At 38.1% G+C, this 23,069-nt stretch overlaps 1 protein-coding gene across 2 annotated transcripts in view; it reads left to right on the top strand.

Moving 5' to 3' along the window:
- VPS13B (vacuolar protein sorting 13 homolog B (yeast)) overlaps positions 1-23,069 on the top strand; it is a 1,072,080-nt gene that overhangs the window by 712,770 nt on the left and 336,241 nt on the right. For both annotated transcript variants that reach the window (XM_006859183.1, XM_006859184.1), the window contains exon 33: positions 2,161-2,851. In XM_006859183.1, coding sequence (XP_006859245.1) covers positions 2,161-2,851 — 691 coding nt within the window. The remainder of the gene's footprint in view (positions 1-2,160; positions 2,852-23,069) is intronic.

Genomic DNA, 23,069 nt, shown 5'->3' with positions numbered 1-23,069 from the left:
GTGTTAGATAAATCTGCAGTGGACTGGTGACAAACCAGTGGATTTTAAAGTATGCCTCAAAAATCATCAGCTTATTTATTTCTGTCTACAAATAGCTTAGACGTGTAGAAAAATGGAGGAAATCTTAACTCTTAACCCAATTTTTAAAATGTAGTCTTCTCGCACTGGAAAAATTGTACATTTTTTTTCTTCAATGAGAGTCAGAGTCTTTCATCTCTGGGTCTTTGGTTCAAATTCCATTTGGCTCAGTAGTGACTAGAATTAGTTACCATCTGACTTCTGTTCAGTAACCTGGCTGACCCTGTCCTGCTGGTTATTTATATCTCAAGATCACACCACTTGACATTGACTAGAGCCAACTGTGACAATTTCAACACATAGTAATGCTGGACCTGCAATTTTGTATCTTTCTCTACAGGCGGTTTGTTTTTCCCTGCTAATACATGCAGGCAACAATTCACTTTAACAAAGAGGAAACTAGATTTTGAAGCGAATCTGTAAATCAGAAGACTAAAATATGCCTTGCCCTCTGCCTCGAAAGCAGTGTCATGTAGTTAATTGCCTTTCCTGATGAGAGGACTCAGTGGAACTCAGCTTCAGACTGCTTTTACTTCTGTAGACAGATGGTTAGCTTTATAATGCCTCAAAATGTGGACAGTACATCTTATACTACTTATGTACCTGACTTTCTTACTTTTTCACACGTTTCTTGAGAATTCCTACTTGATAATGGGTTTGGGAGGTATAGTTGAAACATTTATATATAGTAGGCATAACTAAACACTTTAAATAGATCATTATTTTACTATTTTGCTAGATGTATGCATTCATTTATTCAGTCAGCTGACAGTTATTAAGCAGCCCTGGTAGCGCAGTGGGTTATGCTAACTACCTGTTATTGCTGTTGGGCTGCTAACTACAAGGTTAGGAGTTCAAAACCACCAGTAGCTCTGCGGGAGAAAGATGAGGCTTTCTGCTCCCACAAAGATTTATAGCCTTGAAACTCTATACAGGATTGCTATGAGTCGGAACCAACTTGATGGCATTCAGTAACAAAAATACAGTTGTTACTTTGAGACAAGCAGTATAGTATTCTGGGAGTGTTAATATGGTACTCCCCATAGCCAGCTAGCTGTCTGACCGTGAACTTATTGATTAAGCTCTTTAAGCTTCAGTTTCCTCACCTGTAAAATCAGAATAACGCTATCCCACACAGGATTGGAGTACCTTAGAAATGGGAACAGTGAATTGTGCTGAAGGTGTAGAGTTATTCAGCCATCATGATCATACCTGTGACTTGCACCAAGATATTCTTTCGTTTCTACAGAGAAAGTCACTGGATGGGAACAAGTAGCCCTTAGTGCACAAAGGACAAATTTACCTTCCAGGGGTATGATTACTTACATTTTATTTGATCACTTTCATTTGTTCTATTTCAAGCATCTTTTTAATGGCATATATCTAATTTAGTTTGTTTTTCATTGTCCTTCTTAATTTAGAACTGCTGATTTTTCCCTCTCCTTCATACTCTCCAAAAACCTATAAATCAGTTTTATGGTAACAAAAGTAAACAACATAGCATGAACTACACATACTTAAGATATTTCAACCTACACTAATCATGATTTAGAAAGCTTTTATTGTACTACTTGGAATAGCATGGTAAATACAGTTCTGTAAAGAGGTATATCTGTCAATCAACTGATCTATTGTTATTGTTGTTAGTCTAGTCAGTTCTGACTCATAGAGAATTGATCTGTTATTGTCGTTGGTGTTAAGTTCCGTGGAGTCGGTTCCGACTCATAGTGACCCTGTACAGGGTTTCCAAGGCTGTAAATCTTTACGGGAGCAGAAAGCCTCATCTTTCTCCTGCGGAACAGCTGGTAGTTTCGAACTGCCGACCTTGAAGTTAGCAGCCTGATTCATAACCACTAGAACAATATTAATAAAAAGAAAAAGTCTAATTTTGAAGTATATCTTAATGTTAGAAATGAATATTTGATGCTTTTTTGTCACGTATTTGCTTGTCATTTTAAGGTGAAATTTTTGTTTGTTTTTATGTTTAGTCTATGACTAGTTTTCCAACATGTTTATATATCCTTGTTTATATAGTAACACTTGCAGTGTAAGTAATGTGAAATATTTTATTTTTCCTTACAGATCTCTAAACAAGAGCAGAAAAAAATGGATGCATTTGATGGAGGCATGGCTGAAACCTCATCTCGGTACAGTGGCGCCCAGGATAGTGGAATTGGCAGCGACAGTGTCAAGATCAGAATCGTGCAAATAGAGCAGCACAGTGGCACCAGTCACCATCGTATTGCCCGACCCTCACGCCAGTCATCAATTGTAAAAAATCTCAATTTTATTCCCTTTGACATATTTATTACTGCCAGTAGAATCTCACTCATGACTTATTCCTGCACAGCCTTACTGAAATCTAAGTCACAGGAACAGAACAATAATGAAAAAACAGGCAAGAGTTCATCAAATGTCCCAGAAGTTGATTCAGAAGATGTTGCTAAACCCAACCAGACATGTATTTCCTCAGTAACAGCAGAAGATCTCTTAAGCAGTAGCATCTCTTTTCCATCAGGGAAGAAAATAGGATTTCTGTCTCTTCAGAGTCTTCATGCATCCACAAGGTCATCTGCTAGACAAGCACTTGGTATAACTATCGTTCGGCAGCCTGGACGCAGAGGAAATGGGGACTTACAGCTAGAACCTTTTCTGTACTTGATTGTGTCTCAGCCTTCCTTACTGCTGAGTTGTCATCACAGAAAGCAGCGAGTGGAAGTATCCATTTTTGATGCTGTGCTTAAAGGCGTAGCTTCTGATTACAAATGTACAGGTAAGAGCTTTCAAACAACTACAACTACATAATGGTTTTTCCCCAAAATTTCAGGATTGATCCAGTAGAAAACAGTTTACAGTCTAGACATTTTCTCTATAGACTATGTTAAGTTCGTGTCCCACATCTAAATCATGATTAAGTAAATACAAAGGGGCTTCAAAAAATTCAATAAAAAATTCTATTATCTGTTAATTCCATTTTACCACAAACTTTTTGAAGTTTCCTCATATGTATTTGAAATGTATTGCAATTTAGCCTTAGCATTTATTCTTTCCCTCTGTCAAAAGAGCCCTTGAAACAAGGACTCTCTTGTCTATATAGGTGCTTAACAATTTCCAGTGATTGGGAAGTGGAGCTTTTTGTTTGGTTTTTTAAATTTATGGCCTATAGATACGCTATAGGCTTATTAATACAATGGTACAGAGTTATTTAAAACTCTTAGAAAATGTTTTGACATTATTTTGATCTAAACTTTTTGCTATAACAGCATAATATTAAATGTAATTGAGGACTATGAATAAAGTAAAAATATTTAAAGATTTATGTACATCTGCAGTGAACACATGTATTAGTAATCTTGACTAACAAGCTCTTGCTGCCCCATCCATACTTTACTTATAACTAGCATTATAATTTGTATTATAATCATAATGTAGTACATCTAACGTTTGTTGCCTATTGACACTAGGAAGTGAGTGGGAGTTCACATTTAGGATATATTGACTTCTAACTAACAAGGAATAATGGAAAGGAATTGTAAACAAGGAATGTAAAATGAGACTCCTTTACACTGAGTTCATTTAGAATTGGATTGTTGGCCAGAAAGGCTGGAGAGTATAGCTGGTTCATCTAAGACTCGAAATTCAAGAGACGACCCTAGGATGTCCTGTTCTAATGTGTGCATTTTATTGATATCAGGTGGTCCCACCTGTAGGAGATAGACGCCAGAATGGAGGCATTTGGAGAATTGGTCTGATCTGGGAGGCAGGCTGTTTCGTTGTTGGCATTAAGGAGGACCATTTTACATACCAGGACTCTAAAGAGTAGATGGCAGGTGTTAGGGATCAGCATTCAGCCTAAGTAAGGAGGATCAAAGGAGCCCTGGGCGCTTGCTTGCTGAGGGTTAGTGCAAGTTCTCTGCTTTAGAAAGGGTTGACTGTCCCATTGCTAATGAAGACTAGCTTAGACTTACTTCCTAGCCTGCTGTGGGCCTTCCACTGCTGTGCTGGAGCTGGCTTTTACAGACTTTTGAGAGCTGGCTGTTAACAATGTTCAGAAACTTTGCAAGGCAGTTATTAAGCCATTAGTAACTTGAACTCAGTCATGTTAGGAATATTTGCACTTCAGAAATTAAAATGATTCCTTTGGACTTTGAACTACAAGGTTAGTGGTTCAATCCCAACAACCACTCTCTAGGAGAAATATGAGGTTTTCTTCTCCTTCAATGACTTACAGCCTCAGAACCCCTATACAGGGTAACTATGAGTCGGAATGGACTAGTCAATACCTAACAACGTAAGAAACGCTGCCAGTACCCCGGACACTGCCTCAGCCCCTCTTAGGCACTAGCAGATCAGTATAAACCCCTAACTTGGACCTTACCCCGATGGGATTCTGGAGGGAGAACTGGGGAGGACTGCCTTACCCCATATAAGGTCTCTGATGGATTATCATGGGTGCTTATTGACAAATGCTCAAGAAATCCAATCCACACTCGTTTTAGCAAAAGAGAGGCCTGTTTATTTGATTTTGCAAAAATCGGGTGTCACACCCAGCAGGCATGGACAGATGGAAGGCATAGCCGACTCCCAAACAGTCTTATTCCCCTGTCTCAGAAGAAGCCCCTCCTCCAGTTCCCCTTTTACTGGGTACTATGGAGTTTGCAATCTCACCTACTAGTCCTTACTGGGAGCATTCTCCTTTAAAGTTAATTTTCCTCCCTCCCCTGAATTTCCCCTAGTTCCTTGATGGGTGTATTCTTTTTTGTTCCTTCCCCCACACACTTAAACTACACATCCTCTTGAAAACTTCTAAGCCAGTCACTTCATGCTTTTATTGCCTCCTCATTTTAGGTAGCCAATGTCTAAGTTCCCTGTCTCAATATACCGTGTATACAGAGGAAATAGGATTGATACTTGATGTTAAGACTCTTTGATGTATGTATTCTTATTTTTAAAATTGTAGCTAGTCAAACTAGTGTCTTCCTCTCCCCTGAGCTCCTTTTGTTATGCTAGCCTGCTATCCCCAAGATTCCCCTTAGTCCTGAAGATGGATCACCCCAAGAGCTATCTTTTACAATAACAACATAAGGTAACTTGTAGCCAGCCACTAGCATTTTCAACTTATAAACTTATATATGTATCTCAGTGATTGTTCCATTTCAGCATTTCAGACATAGGGGAGGTAATTATGGAGATACTGGGTTTTCTTTTTTTATTGTAAAAAAAAACCAACTCTAACACAATTTGGCTTACAGTTGTTTGTTTTCTATGCAAGTTATAAATCATTATTACCTGCAATAATCATATTCCTTTATATGAAAATCATATAGAACACAATGTAAACAATGGATTTTGTTTCACTCTTTAAAAGGATTTAGTATGCTAAAGTGTAACTTTTAAAAGAGGTACAGTCATAATTCTAATATACATATGTAGTCCTGGTGTTTTACTGTAGGATAAACACTAGACTGCTAATCACAAGATCAGCAGTTCAAACACACTAGCCGCTCCTCAGAAACCCTATACGGGGTTACTGTGAGTTGGAACCTAGTCAATGGTACTTAACAACAACAACAATATACATGTAAGATGAACATGTCTCATAGATTTTGCTTAGCTCAGAATTACTAAGGAGACCAGTGAGAACCGTACTAAAGAATTCACGTACAGGAGACCTCCAAGACCTTGACAATCTCAGAGATTATGATTCATTGTTGTTAAGTTGGTTTCTGAGAGTGACTGTAGGGTTGAATCACTGACCTTGTAGTTAGCAGCCCAGTGCTTGTTCTACAGCACACCGATGCTCCCACAGTGGCATGCAGGATTGTGAAATACTTCAATCAATTAAATAAGCAGCTGTAATTTTTATAACTAGAAAAGCAGTTTAGAAAAAGCTAGTATCAATTATATATATAGCTTAAGGATAACTGCTAAGGGTACAGAGGAATGAAATACAGCTATCCTTTACATTTATAATTTGTTATTACTATCAGTTCAGCTAGAATTAAACATAGTTTTTAGCATTCTATTTTAATTTGTGTAATTTTCTTCATAATAGTTTTTAGTGGTTGCTCTGCAGTTTCCAATGTGTGTGCCTGTTCCTTCACAGTCTACTTATAGGTGTGAGAAACATTGTTGATATTGACAAACAAATAATCCAATCTGTACTCATTTTAGCTAGAGTGAGGTTGTCTTTATTCAATTTTGCAAAATTGGTCACTGAACCCAGTAGACACGGGTAGTCGTGCTGCATGGCTGACCCACAAACAGTTTTATTCCCCTGTCTCAACAAAGCCCCTCTTCCAGTTCCCTTTTACTGGGTATTATGGAGTTTACAGGAGTCCTCTGGAGTCCTGGTGTGGCACTGTGGGTTAATGCACTGGACTACAAGGTCATTTTGAACCACAACACCGGAGGTTCAAGCTGCTCCTTGGAAACCATATATAGGGTCGCTATTAGTCTGAACCAACTCCACTCCACGGCACTTAACAACAGCAACAACATGGAGTTTACGGTCTCCTCCCAAAGTTCCCTACTACTCCTTACTGGGAGCATTCTCATTTAAAGTTAGTTTACCTCTTTTTCCATGAACTTCCCCTATTTCCTTTCTGGGTGATTCTTATTTTAAAGTTCCTAGCAAATCAAACTAGTTCTTCCCCTCCACTGAGCTCCTTTTTTTATGCTAGCCCCATGACTCCTATTAGTCCTGAAGATGGACCATGCCAACAAGCGTTACATCTCACATAGATACTATGTAATCACATCAAGGAAAATATAGAACACTTACAACCACATAGGCATCAATACTTTTTCCCCATTCATGATTGTCAAACATAGTATCTATATGCACTCATATAGATATTGATATAGGAATCTTGGTCCACAATGGTTAAGCATTTGGTGCTGAATGGTCAGTAGTTCAAACCTACCCAGTAGCTCTGCTGGAGAATAGCTCTGATGATCTGATTCTGGAAAGATTACAGCTAAGAACTAAGAACACACTGTAAGGCAGTTCTGCTCTGTCACGTGATGTTGCTGTGAGTTGCATTCGACTCGCATTTGACTCAACATTAAAATCTTGATTTTAATGCTCCTGTCAGTTTGCTGTACTGTGGTAGCTTGTGAGTTGCTATGATGCTAGAAGTTATGCCAACAGTATTTTAAATACCAGCAGGATCACCCATGTTGGACGGGTTTCAATGGACAGGTTCCAGACTAAGACAGACTCAGAAGGAGAAGAGGCATACTATTTCTGAATGGCTATCCACTGGAATCCATATGGATAACAATGAAACATTGTCAGAAGTTGATGACTAGGGAAGAGCTGCCTCCTGAAATTAGAATTGACTGTGATGATGTAAATGGAATAAGATTTCATTTGCTTATGTGGTACAACTCAAAATGAGAAGAAGCAGCTTCAAGTACCCATTAATAATCAGAAGGTGGAATATCCAAAGTATGAATCTAGGAAAATTGAACGTTGTTAAAAATGAAATGAAACACATAAAGATCAATATCCTAGGCATTAGTGAGCTGAAATTCACAGGTTTGGCCATTTTGAATCAGACAATCACATGGTTTACTATGCCAGGAATCAAAAATTAAACAGGAGTGGTGTAGCATTTGTAATCAAAAAGAAAATTTCAAGGTCTTTCTTGAAGTGCAGTGTTGTCTGTGGTAGGATAATATCCATACACTTAGGAGGAAAACCAACTAATACAACTATCATTCAAATTTACGTACCAACCACTAAAGCCACTGAGAATTAAATTAAAGCATTTTAATAACTTCTTCAGTCTTAAATTGATCAAACATACAATCAAGATGCCCTGATAATTACTGGTGATTTAATGTGAAAGTAGGAAACAAAGAAGCATCAATAATTGAAAACTGTGGCCTTCCTTGCAAAAATAAAGTCAGAGTTCGCAAGATAGAATCTTGCAAGACCAACAATCAATTCATTGAAAATACTGTCTTTCAACACCATAAGTGATGCATATACATGTGGACCTCACTGAATGGAATACACAGGAATCAAATCAACTACATCTGTGGAAAGAGGTAGAGGAGAAGCTCTGTTATCATGAGCCAAAATAAAGCCAGGAGCCAACTGGGAAAAGTCCACAAGAGCCAAAGTGTGACTTTGAATCCGCCTGAATTTAGAAACCATCTTTGGAACACATTTAATGCATTAGACTGTTGACCAAAAAATCAGAAGAGCAAAGTTTCATTAAAAAGACAGGAAAGAAAGAAAAAACTAAAGTAGATGTCAGAAGAGACTACAATTTGTACTTGAGTAAGGAGCTCTGGTAGCGTAGTAGTTACGAATCGGGCTGCGAACCTGAAGGTCAGCGGTTTGAAACTACCAGCCGGAGAAAGATTAGGCTTTCTACTCCCGTAAAGATTTACACCCTCGGAAACCCTGTACAGGGTCGCTATGGGTCGGACCCGACTCGATGGCACTTAACAACAACAACAATAGGGAAGCTAAAGCAACTCAAAGAAATGAGGAAGTAAAAGAGCTAAGCAGAAAATTTCAAAGGGCAGCTCAAGACGACAAAGGAAAATGTTATAATGAAATGCACCTGTGTGAAGACCTGGGTTAGAAAACCAAAAGGGAAGAACACACTTAGCATTTCTTAAGTTGAAAAAAAGCTGAAAAAATAAAGTGCAAATGCAAGCCTCAGCTTGAAATATTGAAGAATTCTATGGGCAAAATATTAAATGATTCTGGAAACCTCCAAAGAAGATGGAAGATATAAACAGTCACTGTACCCCACAAAATTGGTTGGTGTTCAATTATTTAAAGAGGTACATATGAGCAAGAATCAGTGGGACTGAATGAAGAAGTCCAGGCAGCACTGAAGGCATTGGCGATAAACAAGGCTTCAAAAAGTGATGAAATATAATTTGAAATGTTATAACAAACTGATAAAACACTGTGACACTCACTCATCAGGAAATTTGGATTTCCTGCCTGGTCAACTGAGTGGATGAAATCCATATTTGTGCCCATTCCAAAGAAAGGTGACCCAGTGAAATGAGGAAATAGTCCTACAATATCATTAACATCACATGCAAATAAAATTTTCTGAAGATAGTTAAAAAAATAATTGCAGCAGTACATCGACAGGAGCTACCAGAAATTCAAGCCGGATTCAGAAGAGGATGTCAAGTGAGGGATATCATTGTTGATGTCAAATGGATAATGGCTGAAAGCGCAGAATACCAGAAAGATGTTTACTTGTGTCTTATTGACTATGCACAGGCATTCAACTATGGTGGATCATAACGAAGAATGGGTCAGAAGACTTAATTGTGCTCATGAGGAACAATCATTCAAACAGAACAAGAGGATATTGAATGATTTAAAATCAGGAAAGATATGTGTCAGGGTTGTAACCTTTCACCATGCTTATTCAGTCTGTATGCTGAGCAAATAATCTGAGAAACTGGATTATATATGAAGAACGTATCATCTGGATTGCAGGAAGACTCATTAACAACTTGAGATATGCAGATGATGCAACTTGCTTGATGGAACAGAAGAGGACCTGAAATACTTAACTGATGAAAATCAAAGACTAAAATATGTATTGCACATCAATGTAAATATAATCCTCTCAGCTGGACCAATAAATAGCATCATGATAACTGGAGAAGAGATTGCAGTTGTCAAGACTTCAGTTTGCTGGATCTATAATCAATGCTCATGGAAGCAGCAGTCAAAAAATCAAATGACATATTGCATTAGGCAGATCTGCTGCAAAAGACCTCTTTAAAGTGTTCAAGAGCAAATATATCACTTGGAGGTGTGCCTGACTCAACCCATGGTGTGTTAATCAGTTGCCTCATATTCTTGTGGAAATTGAATAATGAATAAGGAAACCTGTAGAAGAATCGATGCATTTGAATTATGGTGTGGGTGAAGAATATTGAAAGTACCATGGACTGCTAAAAGAACAAACAAATCTGTCTTGGAAGAAGTGCAGCCAGAATGCTCCTTGGAAATGAGGCTGGCTAAACTTCATCTCTCGTAATGTGAACATGTTATCGGAAGGACCAGTCCCTGGAGAAAGACATCATGCTTGGAAAAGTGGAGAGTCAGTGAAAAAGAGGAAGACCCCCAACAAGATGGATTGACACAGTGGCAGCAACAGTGCACTCAAACATAACAACAATTGTGATGATGGCAAAGAACTGGGCCATGTTTCGTTCTGTTGTAGGGTTGCAATAAGTTAGAATTGACTCAACAGCACCTAACAACAACAAATATATTTTAAAGGACTGAAAAGGGAACCGCTAGTCTTATATAATTGCTCAGGTTGTCCAGTGCTCTTCCCTCATTCCTGAATTCCAGTTTCCCAGCGGTATCATTTCCCATTAACCTTCAGTGCTTCCTTTTTGTTTCTTTTAGAGCAGATCTGCTGGCAATGAATTCTGTTAGTTTTCATTCACCTAAAAATGTCCTTTTCCCCCCTGCTGGATGTAGAAGTCTGTGTTGACATTTCTTCCTGTGCTTTAAAGATGTTGTTCCGGTGTTTCTATTCTTTATGGTTTCTGATGAGAAATCCATGGTCATTTCAATGACTGTTTCCCATGTGTTGTTGTTGTTGTTTGTAGCTACTTTGAAGATTCTTTTCTTCATCTTTGGTTTTCTGTAGGTCGATTATGATGCCTGTGGGCCTGGTTTCTTTTCATATGTCCTATTTAAGGTTCTCTAATGTTCTTCTGTGGCACTGTGGGTTAATGTACCAGACTGCAAAGCCGTTTGAACTGCAAGGTTGGCGGTTCAAGCTCATCAGCTGCTTCTCGGAAACACTATACAGGGTAGCTATGGGTCGGAACCAACTCAATGGCACTTCACAACAACAATGTTTTTCACCTCTAATATTAAATGCTTTTGATGTTGGCCACACATATATTGTTCAGATTGGATAACTGTTTGATTTTTGTGTTCTAAAATTTCCTTTTTACTAGTTTTTTGTAATTTTTGCTTCTCTCTGTTGAAAAACACTATATTTCCATTCATTTCAAATATGTTTATCTCATGAAATGTAGACATGCCAGCTACTTAAAGTCTTAAATGCTTCTCACTGCTGCTATAGCACATATCTGCAAATGCACATGTGTCTGTACACATACACACACACTCAGGGGTGCACTAGGAACAAAGCCAGGAGAGGGAAAACAAAACAAAAGAATTTCTCCCACACTTTTGGAACCACAAGGGTCTCATTTCTAAGACAACTTTCTGTTGAACTTTGGCAGTGCCATTCCCATCACTATGCTCCATGACGAGGTTACGAGTAGGGCTGCCAACCTCAAGGTCAGCAGTTCAAAACTACCAGCGGTTCTGCAGGAGAAAGAGGAGACGTTCTGCTCCCGTAAAGATTTATAGTCTTGGAAACCCTGTGCAGGGTCACTATGTGTCAGAACCGACTCCACGGTACTTAACAACAACAACAACAATCCTAGAATAGATGTCAGCACTTAATAACACCATATATATCCATACACATATATCCCAAAATACATGGCAAATAATATCTGTAGCTATAGCCACGTTTGTTTTAGAGATCTGGAATGAAATAATTCTGTGAATTGTTTACCATTTGAAAACATTACTCATCAGTACAGTGCTCAATCTGCATAATTTTCTAATCTGAAACTATGTCAATTATTATTAGCTCTGCTTTACTCCCAATAATTTACAGGCAGGCAAATTATTTCAATACTAAATTGTCAACTTGAACTTCTTTAATTGTTATTAGTATTACTAATCCACTTCAAATGATTTTCCATCGAGTTCAAGTAAAGAATGCATAAGTGAGTTAACATAAAATATTAAACTAATTTGACAATGACCATTTCTATGCCCTTCCCACCTGGAGCAACCTCTGCAGAAATGAGGGAGGTCTTCTGCCAACACCTTCTATATAGGTAGCAGCAGTATTATTGGCAAATCTCATTTAAATAAAGATGTATGTAGTTATTTTAACATAAACTTATTAGCTATGTTGATAAATATTTTTAAATTGGTATTTGTTTTGTTTAAGGTAATGGAGTCCAGATTTGAAATTGCCTCATGTCTTGACTATGCAGCTAAAGGCTGCCTCAAAAAGTCATTTTTCTTCTTGTTTATTTGGGCTTTTTGTTTGTTTTTGAAGAAATGACTATGCCATCTGGTGAATTGTGAAGGAGTTCAGCCATTCTGGGGAAATTCAGCAAACCCCCAAACTACTTCAGTACACAGTCAGTTAGTGCAGTTTTTATTACTCACTGATGTATCCTGGAAACTAACAAAGAAGTTAATTTGAAAACAGTTGTTTCTGGCCTTGGATGACCTCTTTATTGACCTATATGTTTTCCAGAAAAAGCTATACCAAAATGCTGACATTGAAGCAGATTAGAACTTGTACTAGAAAAAAAAAAAAAGGTAATAATCCATTGTGCCACCACTCATCTGTCAGTTTGTCGTCCTGTGGTGTTTTACATGTTGCTGTGATTCTGGAAGCTATGCCACCAATATTTGAAATACCAGCAGGGTCACCCATAGTAGACAGATTTCAACTAAGCTTCCAGACTAGGACTAGGAACAAGGAGAGGCGGACTACTGCTGAACATTGAGCCACTGAAAACCTTATGAACATGTTCGTCAGATAGTTCAGGACAGAAATATCCAAGATACGACGTCTCCAGTATTGGAAGTCTTTGTGCATTTTCAAGTTGTTTTATATATGTTACGGATATGACTTATGGTCTGATTAACAGACAAACATGGAATATAAATGTGTAAGTTCTAGAGTTGGTCAATCGTAAATTCTAATGCCAGCTGTGCTACCTACCACTTTGTGACCTCGGGCAAGCTACTTCATAGTTCTGAGCCTCGTTTTCCATATCTGCAGACATATTATGAATAGTGACCTCCTAGAGTTGCTCTGAGGATTACACAATGTATGAGAAGTTTTTATAGCAGTTTGTGGCCCAGGTGCAGTGAATCGTAATAATACTGCTCTTGTTACTTTATCATAGCTCTTAATATCTTTAAATCCATTTTAAAATTGTGGATGCAGTTGGTGAAGAGAATTCACATCATTTCAATGTAATTACAGCTGTTGTGCAGCTTTGACATTTTTCACTACAGCATTTGTCTTCATTAACCTTTTATGAATTGTTGTTGTTAAGTGCCATGGAGTTAATTCCCGACTCATAGCAACCCTGTATGGGATTTCTAAGGAGCAGCTGGTGGGTTTGAACCACCAACCCTGTGGTTAGCAGTCCAGTTCTTATCCTACAGCACCAAACCAGTACAGTACTGCAGAAAATGTGCCAAAGACATTTAAGTAAACCAACAGTTGGAAAATCATAAACTGGCTTCTTACACCTCATAAATCATATTTTGATTTCAGTTAGCTATTGTGACTTTAAGGATAGGATTGAATTACGTGTATCTTTAGAATGAAAGGTTTTGCTAATATCCCTTGAAGGGCATGGAATTAACCTATGACTTTACTGTCAGAATGATCACAAGTTAAACATTTATCTGAATATGTAGCTGCTGGGCACATTTCTTGCTGGCCAGTGGTATAAAGTGAAATTATTACTCTGACAGGAATCAGTAGATAAGTAGTTCTCTTAAATAAGATGTACTCTAATATATCATTCAGGGAGATTTGTGGTAAGAAGATAAAATAAAAATTGATGTTTCCAGTTGGGGAAATTAATGTTGTATGAGAAAGGATATTGGAAAGGAAATCAGAAAACTTGACTCTTAGTCTTCGCTTTAATGCCAAAGTTCTCCGATGAAAAACCTATATGTCCCCGTGCTTTCCTTATCTCTAAAACTGGTATAATAATATCTGGTCTTTGTTTTTAATGGTTTAACCTGAGCTCCAAATTAGATGCCCTGGAATTATGAAGCATTAGCCAATTTTAAATTGCAACTTGGGTAGTTACTAACAACTGAAGGGAGAGCTTAATAGACTCTCCTTTTTTAGACATGAGGAAAAGATTAGTGTCATGGCCTTTGTGACACCATTTTAAATAACATTTACTTAAAAAGAATGAAAAAATGAGGGGAAATCATTTACAGATACTGAACTGACTTTGAATGGTAGATTTCACTCAAAGCAGATAAGAGCTTTAGAGTTTGGGATTAAGTTGATCTTTCTTGAAATATGACTACATGTTTGTTATTTATTTTTTTTGTCTACAGTATTTCATAATTATCTGTACAGAATTTTAATCAAAGATTGTCCTGTAAAGTAGATCCACCAACATTTTGGTTACTAGCCCAGTACTTAACTGTAAAGTGTCTAAATCTCACACTAGAAAGTAACATGTAAACAATCAAATGGAAAAGAGAACATAACAGCATAGGTTTACAGTGTCATTCTAATTATTTTTGCACTAGAGACTGACTTTTGAAATAGAGTCTTATGTCATTTGTGATGGTGGTGGTTATGTGCCGTGAAGTGGGTTCCAACTCATAGTGACCCTGTAAAGGGTTTCTGAGGCTGCAATTTTTACAGGAACAGAAGACTTCATATTTCTCCCATGGAGGGGCTGGTAGGTTTGGACTGCCGACCTTGCAGTTAGCAGCCCAACTCATAACCAGTTACTGCCAGGGCTCCTTAAAAAAAATCAAAAATAAAAACCACTTACCATGGAGTCAGTTCTGTCTCATGGTATGCCCATGTGTTTTCAGAGTAGAACCGCACATGCTCTATACTGTTCTCAATGGGTGTGACCTTTTGGAAGTCAATCTACTCACCTTTTGATTAGTAGCCGAGAGCTTAACTGTTTGTGCCACCCAGTGACTTACCTTAGAGCATTTTCAATTCAGATTTCTTTATTCATTTTGCAAATGATATGAAAAAAACGTTTGACACTATGGTGAGTGGCACTTAGAAATACCTGGTGTAGAAGTAATGGTTGTTTATTAACTGCTATTGAGTTGATCCCCTAAGTCAGAGTAACCCCATAAGCAACAGAAGAAAACTATGCAAACTAATCCCTATGATCAGTTGCATTGGCTGACATTCAGAAGTAGATCGCCAGGCTTTTCTTCCTAGTCCCTGTTAGTCTGGAAGCTTTGCTGATGTGATGTTCCACTTCCTGGCAACATGCAGGACTCCACTGACAGGTGGGTGGTGGCTGCACATGAGGTGTATTGATCAGGAATCAAAGCCTGGTGTCCTGAATGCAAGGCAAAAGCTACCACTCAACTACTGTTGCTCCCTGTAAAAATAATTGTTGTTGTTGTTAAGTGCCATAAAGTCAGATCCGACTCACAGTGACCCTGTATAGATTTCCAAGTAGTGTCCCGTTGGTTTTAATTACCCACCTTGCAGTTCAAACCAACTTTACTGTCGAGTGCTTATCTTACTTACTACACCAGTGCCACACCAGACTGCAAAAATGATTGTTGTTGTTGATGTTGTTAAGAGCTGTCGAGTCAGTGCTGACCCATAGAGACCCTGTATAGGGTTTCCAAGGAGCAGCATAGACTCCAGTAGTTATTCAGTCCTATGTTAGTCTTTAGTGAGGAAATTGCATTCACTGAAATCTGTGGGAAAATGTTTTCTTTAGAATTTAATAAAAATTCAACTTAGTTATAAATGCAGCTGAACCTTTAAAACCAGTTGTCCTAATATTTTGTTGAGAACTAGTCACTGAAAGTTTAGCGTCCTCAGATCAGTTTCCTCGTTTTTTTTTGTTTTTCTTTTTCACAGTTTCCTGAATTCTTGATCCCTTTTCTGCTTCCTACCACTGCCAGCTTTTCGTAGCTCCTGTGTAGGGCAGACTCCCAGGCTGAGTGTCTGATGGCCTGACCTTCTACCCAAGAGAGAAGCACCTGTATAAAACCCCCCATCACCTAGCTAGAAAACTCTTATTCATGTGATCAAAATTTGTCATTTCCCCAGTTTATACCCTGATGAGGATAGGACATCACATCTGCTTTAAAGTTCGTTTTCTTTTCTCCATTATTTTCATATTTGTAAATGTTGGTAAACAGTTGTATTGTTTTCAGCTTTGAAAAATACATAGGTCAAAATATCAGTATATGCTTAGAATCATCATAAAGATTGCTTTGCTCCCAATAATCCATTTTGGAAGTTACCACAGTCTATAGGAGTCCTGGTGTGACGCTGTATGATAAGCACTGGACTGCTAACTGCTGATTGATTGTTCAAACCCACTCCTAGAAAACCCGAAACAGGGTCGCTATAAGTCAGAACCATCTCAACACTTAACAATAACTTGTGAAGTTCCGTCAAGTCGATTCCAACCTATAGCAACTCTATATAGGGTTTCCAAGGAGCGGCTAGTGAGCTTGAACCACTGACCTTGCAGTTCAAACCTACTTTGCAGTCCAATGTACTAACCCAGAGCACCATACCAGGACTCCTAACAACAACATAGGAGGCTTTATTTAAAAGAGTATGCAATTCCATTCTCATTACTGAAAACATCAAATGTTATTAAAGAGCTGGTGGTGGTGGTTGTATGCCACCAAGTCAGTTCTACTCATAGCAACCCTTTTCCGAGGCTGTAAAGTAAGGGTGGGGAACATCTTGCTGAGGGCCTGTATAAGGTCCTTGAAATCATTTGGTCTGGTCCTGCGAAGGCAACCGCAGTTGCACCCATCATATTATTCTTGTTTGTTGTTATGTGCCCCGGGGAGTCGGTTCCAACTCATAGAGACCCTGTACAGGGTTTCTGAGGCTGTAAATCTTTATGGGAGCCGAAAGCCTCATCTTTCTCCCGTGGAGTGGCTGGTAGTTTCGAACTGCTAACCTTAAGGTTTGTAGCCCGATTCATAACCACTATGCTACCACAGCTCCTTAACCATCACATTGGGGGTGAGATAATTAGCTGTTTGACCAAATCTAGCAGGTTAACTTTTTTTTTTTTAAGTTTTTATTGTGAACTGAGTAAGAGTTTACATGGAACAACATCAGCTTCACACCATCGTTTCATTGCAAAGATTACAGTCTCCTCTGTGCATCATCATTCAACAGTATTTGCTTCCATTCCCTGTATTTTTTTTTTGTGGTGGGGGTGCGGTTTAATGGGAAGGGGATGTACACAGAAACACTCAGGAATGTATAATAATTTAAACAACCAAAGGGCACATTCTGCAAGCCGTAGCAGGCTAATTTTTAAGTTGCTAATTTTGTACGGTCTGTGAATGAGGTTATAAATTTTGGCAGAAAAAAATGTTCCCTACCCCTGCTGTAAAGTCTCATCTTTCTCCTTTGTAGCCGCTGGTAGATTCGAAATGCTGACTTTGAGGTGTGCAACTCAGCTCCTAATTCACTACACTACCATGGCTCCTTACTAAAAAATTATGTTGTTGTTGTTGTTGTTAGGTGCCATCGAGTAGGTACTGACTCATAGCAACCCTATGCACAACAGAATGAAACACTGTCCAATCCTGGGCCAACCTTACAATTGTTGCCATGCTTGAGCCCATTGATGCTGCCACTTTGCCAATCCATCTCGATGGAGGTCTTCCTTTTTTTCTCTGACCCTAAATTATAGAGAGTTTAAAATCACCCCACTAAGACTGCTGTTCCCTTCTAACTATGAACACTCTGGTTTGTATCAGTCTTGTTGTTAGGTGCCATCAAGTCAGTACCGACTCATAGCGACCGTCCTTATATGTACAGCAGAACGAAACACTGCCTGATACTCGGCCAACCTCACTATTGTTGCCACACTTGAGCTCACTGATGCTGCCACTTTGCCAATCCATCTCACTGGGGGTCTAATACTTCTTAATATGAGATGTATTTGTATGTATGTGTACTTATGTATACAGATAGATATTTTTACATGAATTAGATGTATTAGACCTAGTGTACCATTTGGTTTATTCCAGTAACAACACATTTTGGAGCTCTTATGTATCTTTAGAATGTTCTTATCAGCAGTAGTGTTCTATGCTGTGTTCATAGTATAGTCGTAACTTGTTTTAATCATTTATCTATTGATATGTGTCTTTTTCCTTACCTATGTTATTTGAAATGATGCTGTAATCAACTTCTTTGACTATCTTTGTAGTCTTGTTTAATCATTTTTCTAAGATAGAGTCCCGCAGTTGCAGAGGAATGGCTATTTATAATTTTCCTAGATATTCATTGCTAACTAACCCTCTCCCCAGCCCCATATAAAAATGCTATCATTATCAAAATTTTTGTAATGCATAGGGAACCCTGGTGGTACTGTAGTTTAGGCACTGGGCTGCTAGCTATGAGGTTGGCAGTTCAAACCCACCAGCCGCTCTGCAGAAGAAAGGTGAGGCTGTCAGTTCCTGTAAAGATTTAATCTCAGAAACCCTTTTGCGGGGGGGGGAGCAATTCTTAGTTTTCACACTGCATAAAAGGGTCCATTTCTTTTCCCTCAAAAAACCTTGCCCAAGCTAATAATTTTTATTTATGCTAATTCCATGAATTTTAAGTTGTTTTTTTTTAAACATTTAATACTGAGGCTGAACAGATTTTTCTTATGTTTCATGAAGTGGTGATCTCCAGAAGAACTAAATACCTAAAGGTGATATCGATATCCAACACTATACGACGATAAAGGAGAAGATGATTAATAAAACACGCATAGATCCGAAACTTCCTGTCATTAATTATCTTTACTCCCCTGGAGCACGTTGCTGTCTATTTTGTTTTTGTTTTATTCCTATTGCACTCAGCTATCCTGCTCTTTCAGGTCTCTTTACTCTCCTGTATACCCTAGTTCTCAACTTACTGTACGGAAATACCGTGAGTAGAATACAGTGGGAAAAGAATCTCTACCCCTTTCTCTTCCAAATTAATTTCGCTCCCTTCCTCGCAACAAAAACTATGGAATCAGAACACCGTGCTCTGTGTGAAAAAGAAAAATCCTCTGCTCCATTTGCCCTCTTGAAAGCTGGAGGGTGCTAGGCCCCTGTGTAGTTGTTGTTGTGAAGTGCTGTCGAGTTGGTTCCAGTTCATAGCGACTCTGTGTAGGGTTTCCAAGGAGAAAATGTTGGGTCTGAACTGCTGACCTTGCAGTTAGTTGTTGTTGTTGTTGTTGTAATGTGCCGTGGAGTCGGTTCCGACTCATAGTGACCCTGTACAGGGTTTCCGAGGCTGGAAATCTTTACGGGAGTAGAAAGCCTTATCTTTCTCCCACGGAACAGCTGGTAGTTTCGCACTGCTGACCTTGTGGCTCACAGCCCAATTTGTAACCACTACGCTACCAGAGCTCCTTTTGCAGTTAGTAGTCCCCTGATAATCTAACAGCACCACACCAGGGTGCATAGAATTCTACCTTTTTTTAATCTGTTCTATGTATATTGGGGTCAAAGATTACTCCGTGTCTCTATGGACACGGACAGTTAGCATTTACTGACATGTATCTGTCTACTTTCTTTTGTTTAAAAAGAACTTTTAAACATGGGGTTATAGAAGGTGAATTTTCCTTTGTCGTGTTTAATTGTGATGTTTAATGACATCCTTGCAGTTTAAGATCTTTTGTTACTCCATTTAGATTTATTCCTAAGTATTTCATTTTTGGGGTGGTTATTGTAAATGGTATTGTTTTCCTGATTTCCTTTTCAGAGCTATCTTTATTAGTATAGAGGAATTCAACTGATTTTTGTATTGTACCCTGCTGAATCGTTCAGTGATTCCCAATAATTTTCTTGCTGAGTCTTTGGGATTTTCTATGTATAGGATCACATTATCTGAAAAGAGAGAGAGTTTTATTTAATCTTTACCAATTTAGACACTTTTAATTTCCCTTTCTTGTTTTATAACTCTGGCTTAGACTTCCAAAAAAAATATTGAGTAATGAAAACATGGGCTAATTTTGACCCTGTTCCATAGATTCCTGTTGACCTTGAAATGAAAAAGAGAAGAGGAAGTACTAGATGGTCTGAAGTATAAGAGTGACTTGGGAAACCCATAGACCCTGACCTAGCCACTAGGGGCCACAGCTGAGAGTGAAACATCCAACTGATGTGAAATGGGAGTAGGCATGCAAGAACACTGCAACTTGCAGATAGTACCCATTTGACCTAGTTTGGATTGCTTGATGATCAGAACTTGACTAGAAGAAGATAAGGAAATTTGATATAGGAAACAAGTGTAAATTGCTACAATTTGATGAACTTGACCTTTACTTATGGCTGTAGTAGCTCAAAATACCAACCAAGAGGGAAGGAGTCTTCACATCAAGAATCAAGCCTATCCCCTCTGTACATAGGGTTGATAGGGATGGGTAACTTAGACATTGGCTACTAAAATGGGCATGCTATCAAGGCATGAAGTGGCTGGCTTACAAGTTTTCAAGAGGGAGTTTAATTTCATAGTGAGGAGGGTAAGGTAGAATCCTCACTGAATAGTTTTCATCTTGCCTAGATGGGTCTGGTGCAAGGAGATGGGGATATAGGACTCTTTTGATTCAATAGTGAGTAATTGTTGTCATGACTAATTGTGGTTGTCACAACTGTAAAAGTAGAAGATAAATAACAAAAAAGCGGGAGTAGTTACTCCTGTATTCCAGAAACAGAGGACTCTAGGACCATCAAGAGGGAAGAGCAGGAATGGAACTTGGAATCCTAACCAGATAAGCAGCAACACCAGAGATGGAGGCAGACGTGATGGCATGGAGAGAAAGAGCAGCTGAGGACTCTAGACTCATGGAAAGAGAAAGTCTGTGTGCTGGTGGGCAGGAGGCTGGCTTCCCGAATGTGCCCTTTGGTTGTTTAAATGATTTTATATTCCTATTTTTGTGTGCATTTAAATAAAAAAGAGGGACTAGAGGCAAAGAGACAAATACTGTTAACCATTGACGCATAGAGGGCATTGTAATCATTGCAATGAAACAAAATATGATTGGTTGAGTGCAAAACTGATGTTCTGCCATGTACACTTTACTCAATTCACAATATAAGCTTTAAAACAACAACAATATTGAATACAAGTGGTTTTAAAGGATTTGCTTGTCTGGTTCCTGTTCTCAAAGGGATTGTATTTGTATATGTATGCTCTTAATTATGTTTAGAAATTTGTCTTGTATTCCTACTTTGTTAGTGTTTTTATCAGGAATAGATAGTAAGTTCTGTCAAATGCCTTTTCTGCATCAAATGCCTTTTCGTTTATTTTATTTATGTGGTTCTTTTCCTTTGTTTTATTTACATGGTGGATGTTCTTCAGTGGATGGGCATTTAGGCTGCTGAATGTTTGTTAAAATTCACCAGTAAAGCCATAGGCACCTGTACTTTTTTTTTGGTTGGGACTTTTTTAATGACCTGAACACTTTCTTCTTTTGTGATTGATCTGTTCAAGTTTTCTGCTTCACTCTGTGTTAGTTTAGGTAAGTCTTGTTTTTCTAAAACTTTATCCATTTCTTCTAGATTTTCTAACTTGTTGGAGTACAATAGTATTCTGTTATTATCCTTTATATTTCCATCAGTTCTGTTGTGATGTGACTCATTTGGTTTCTTATGTGTGTTATTTGCATCTCCTCCCTCTTTTTTTTTTGTTAGGTTTGGTAATGGTTGTCAATTTTGTGAATCCTTTCAAAGAACCAGCTTTTTTTCTTATTGATTCATGCTAATGTTTTTCTGTTTTCTAATTCATGTATTCCTGGTATCATTTTTATTATTTCTTTACTTCTATTGATTGTAGGCTTACATTGCTGGTCTTTTTCTAAGTGTTAGAGAGGTTGTGTTAATGTGTTGATTTTGGTTCTTTCTTCTCTTTGGATATGTGTGCTTATTTCTATAAGTTGTCCTCTTAGCACTGCTTTTGCTGTGTCCCAAAGGTTTTGGTATGTTGTACTTTTGTTCTAATTTGTTTCTAGGAATTTTTTATTTCATTTTTAATTTATTCTATTACTTAATAGTTTTTAAATAGGGTATTATTCAGTTTCAACGTATTTAATTTTGTTTCCTTGATCTTCCTACTATTGTTCTTGTTGGGTGCCATCGAGTTGGTACCGAGTCATAGTGACGCTATGCACAACAAAACAAAACAGTGTCTGGTCCTGGGCCAACCTCACAATCATTGCTATACCTGAGCCCATTGCTGCCATCACTGTGCCAAAGCATTTCATTGGGGGTCTTTCTCTTTTTTCTGACCCTCTCTGCTACCAAACATGATATCCTTCTCCCATGACTGGTCCCTCCTGATAATATGTCCCCAAAGTATGAGAGATGAAGTTTGGCCATCCTGGCCTCCAAGGAGCACTCTGGCTGCACTTCTTCCAACAGTATTCCTATTATTGGTATTTAATTTTATAGCATTGTGATCTGAGAAGATGGTTAGTAGTTTTTTGATATTTTAAAATTTTATTGAATCTTGCTTCGTGGCCTAACACATGGTCCATTCCAAGGAATATTCTATTTGAACTGTAAAAGAATTCTGTGGTTGGGTTGAATTTTTGTATACAAATCTGTGACATCAAGTTGATTGATTGTGTTGTTTAGTTTCTCTGTGACTGTTGATTTTCTTTGTGGTTTTTCTGTCCTTTTTCAAAACTGATTTAAAATCTTCCACTGTTATTGTAGAGTTGTCTGCATCTTTCTTCAGTTTTACTAGAGTTTGATTTCTATATTTTCAGCCTCTTTCATTAGGACATAGATATTTATTATGGTATGTCCTTTTCTTCAAATGACATTTCGTCATCAGATAATGTCCTTCTTTGTCTCTTCTGCTGGTTTTTGCCTTCAAGTTTATTTGATCAGAGATTAATATTGCCCCACCTCTCATTTTTTTTATTACAATTATCTTGATATATTTTTCCATCCTTTAATTTTTATCTGTTTGTCTTTGTGTGTAAGGTGTGTCTCTTGTAGACAGCATATTGAAGGATCCTGTTTTCTTATCTATTCTGCTACTTTCTGTTGCTGGTGCATTTAATCCATTGACATTCAGTGTAATTATCAATGGATATGAATGGATTACAGTCATTTTTCTATGATTTTGTGTGTGTGTGTGTGTGTG

Source organism: Chrysochloris asiatica, unplaced genomic scaffold (assembly GCF_000296735.1).
Source record: "Chrysochloris asiatica unplaced genomic scaffold, ChrAsi1.0 scaffold00031, whole genome shotgun sequence".
Lineage (NCBI taxonomy): Eukaryota > Metazoa > Chordata > Mammalia > Afrosoricida > Chrysochloridae > Chrysochloris > Chrysochloris asiatica.
The sequence above is the reverse complement of the archived record's forward strand: the minus strand, read 5'-3'. Positions and strand labels throughout refer to the sequence as shown.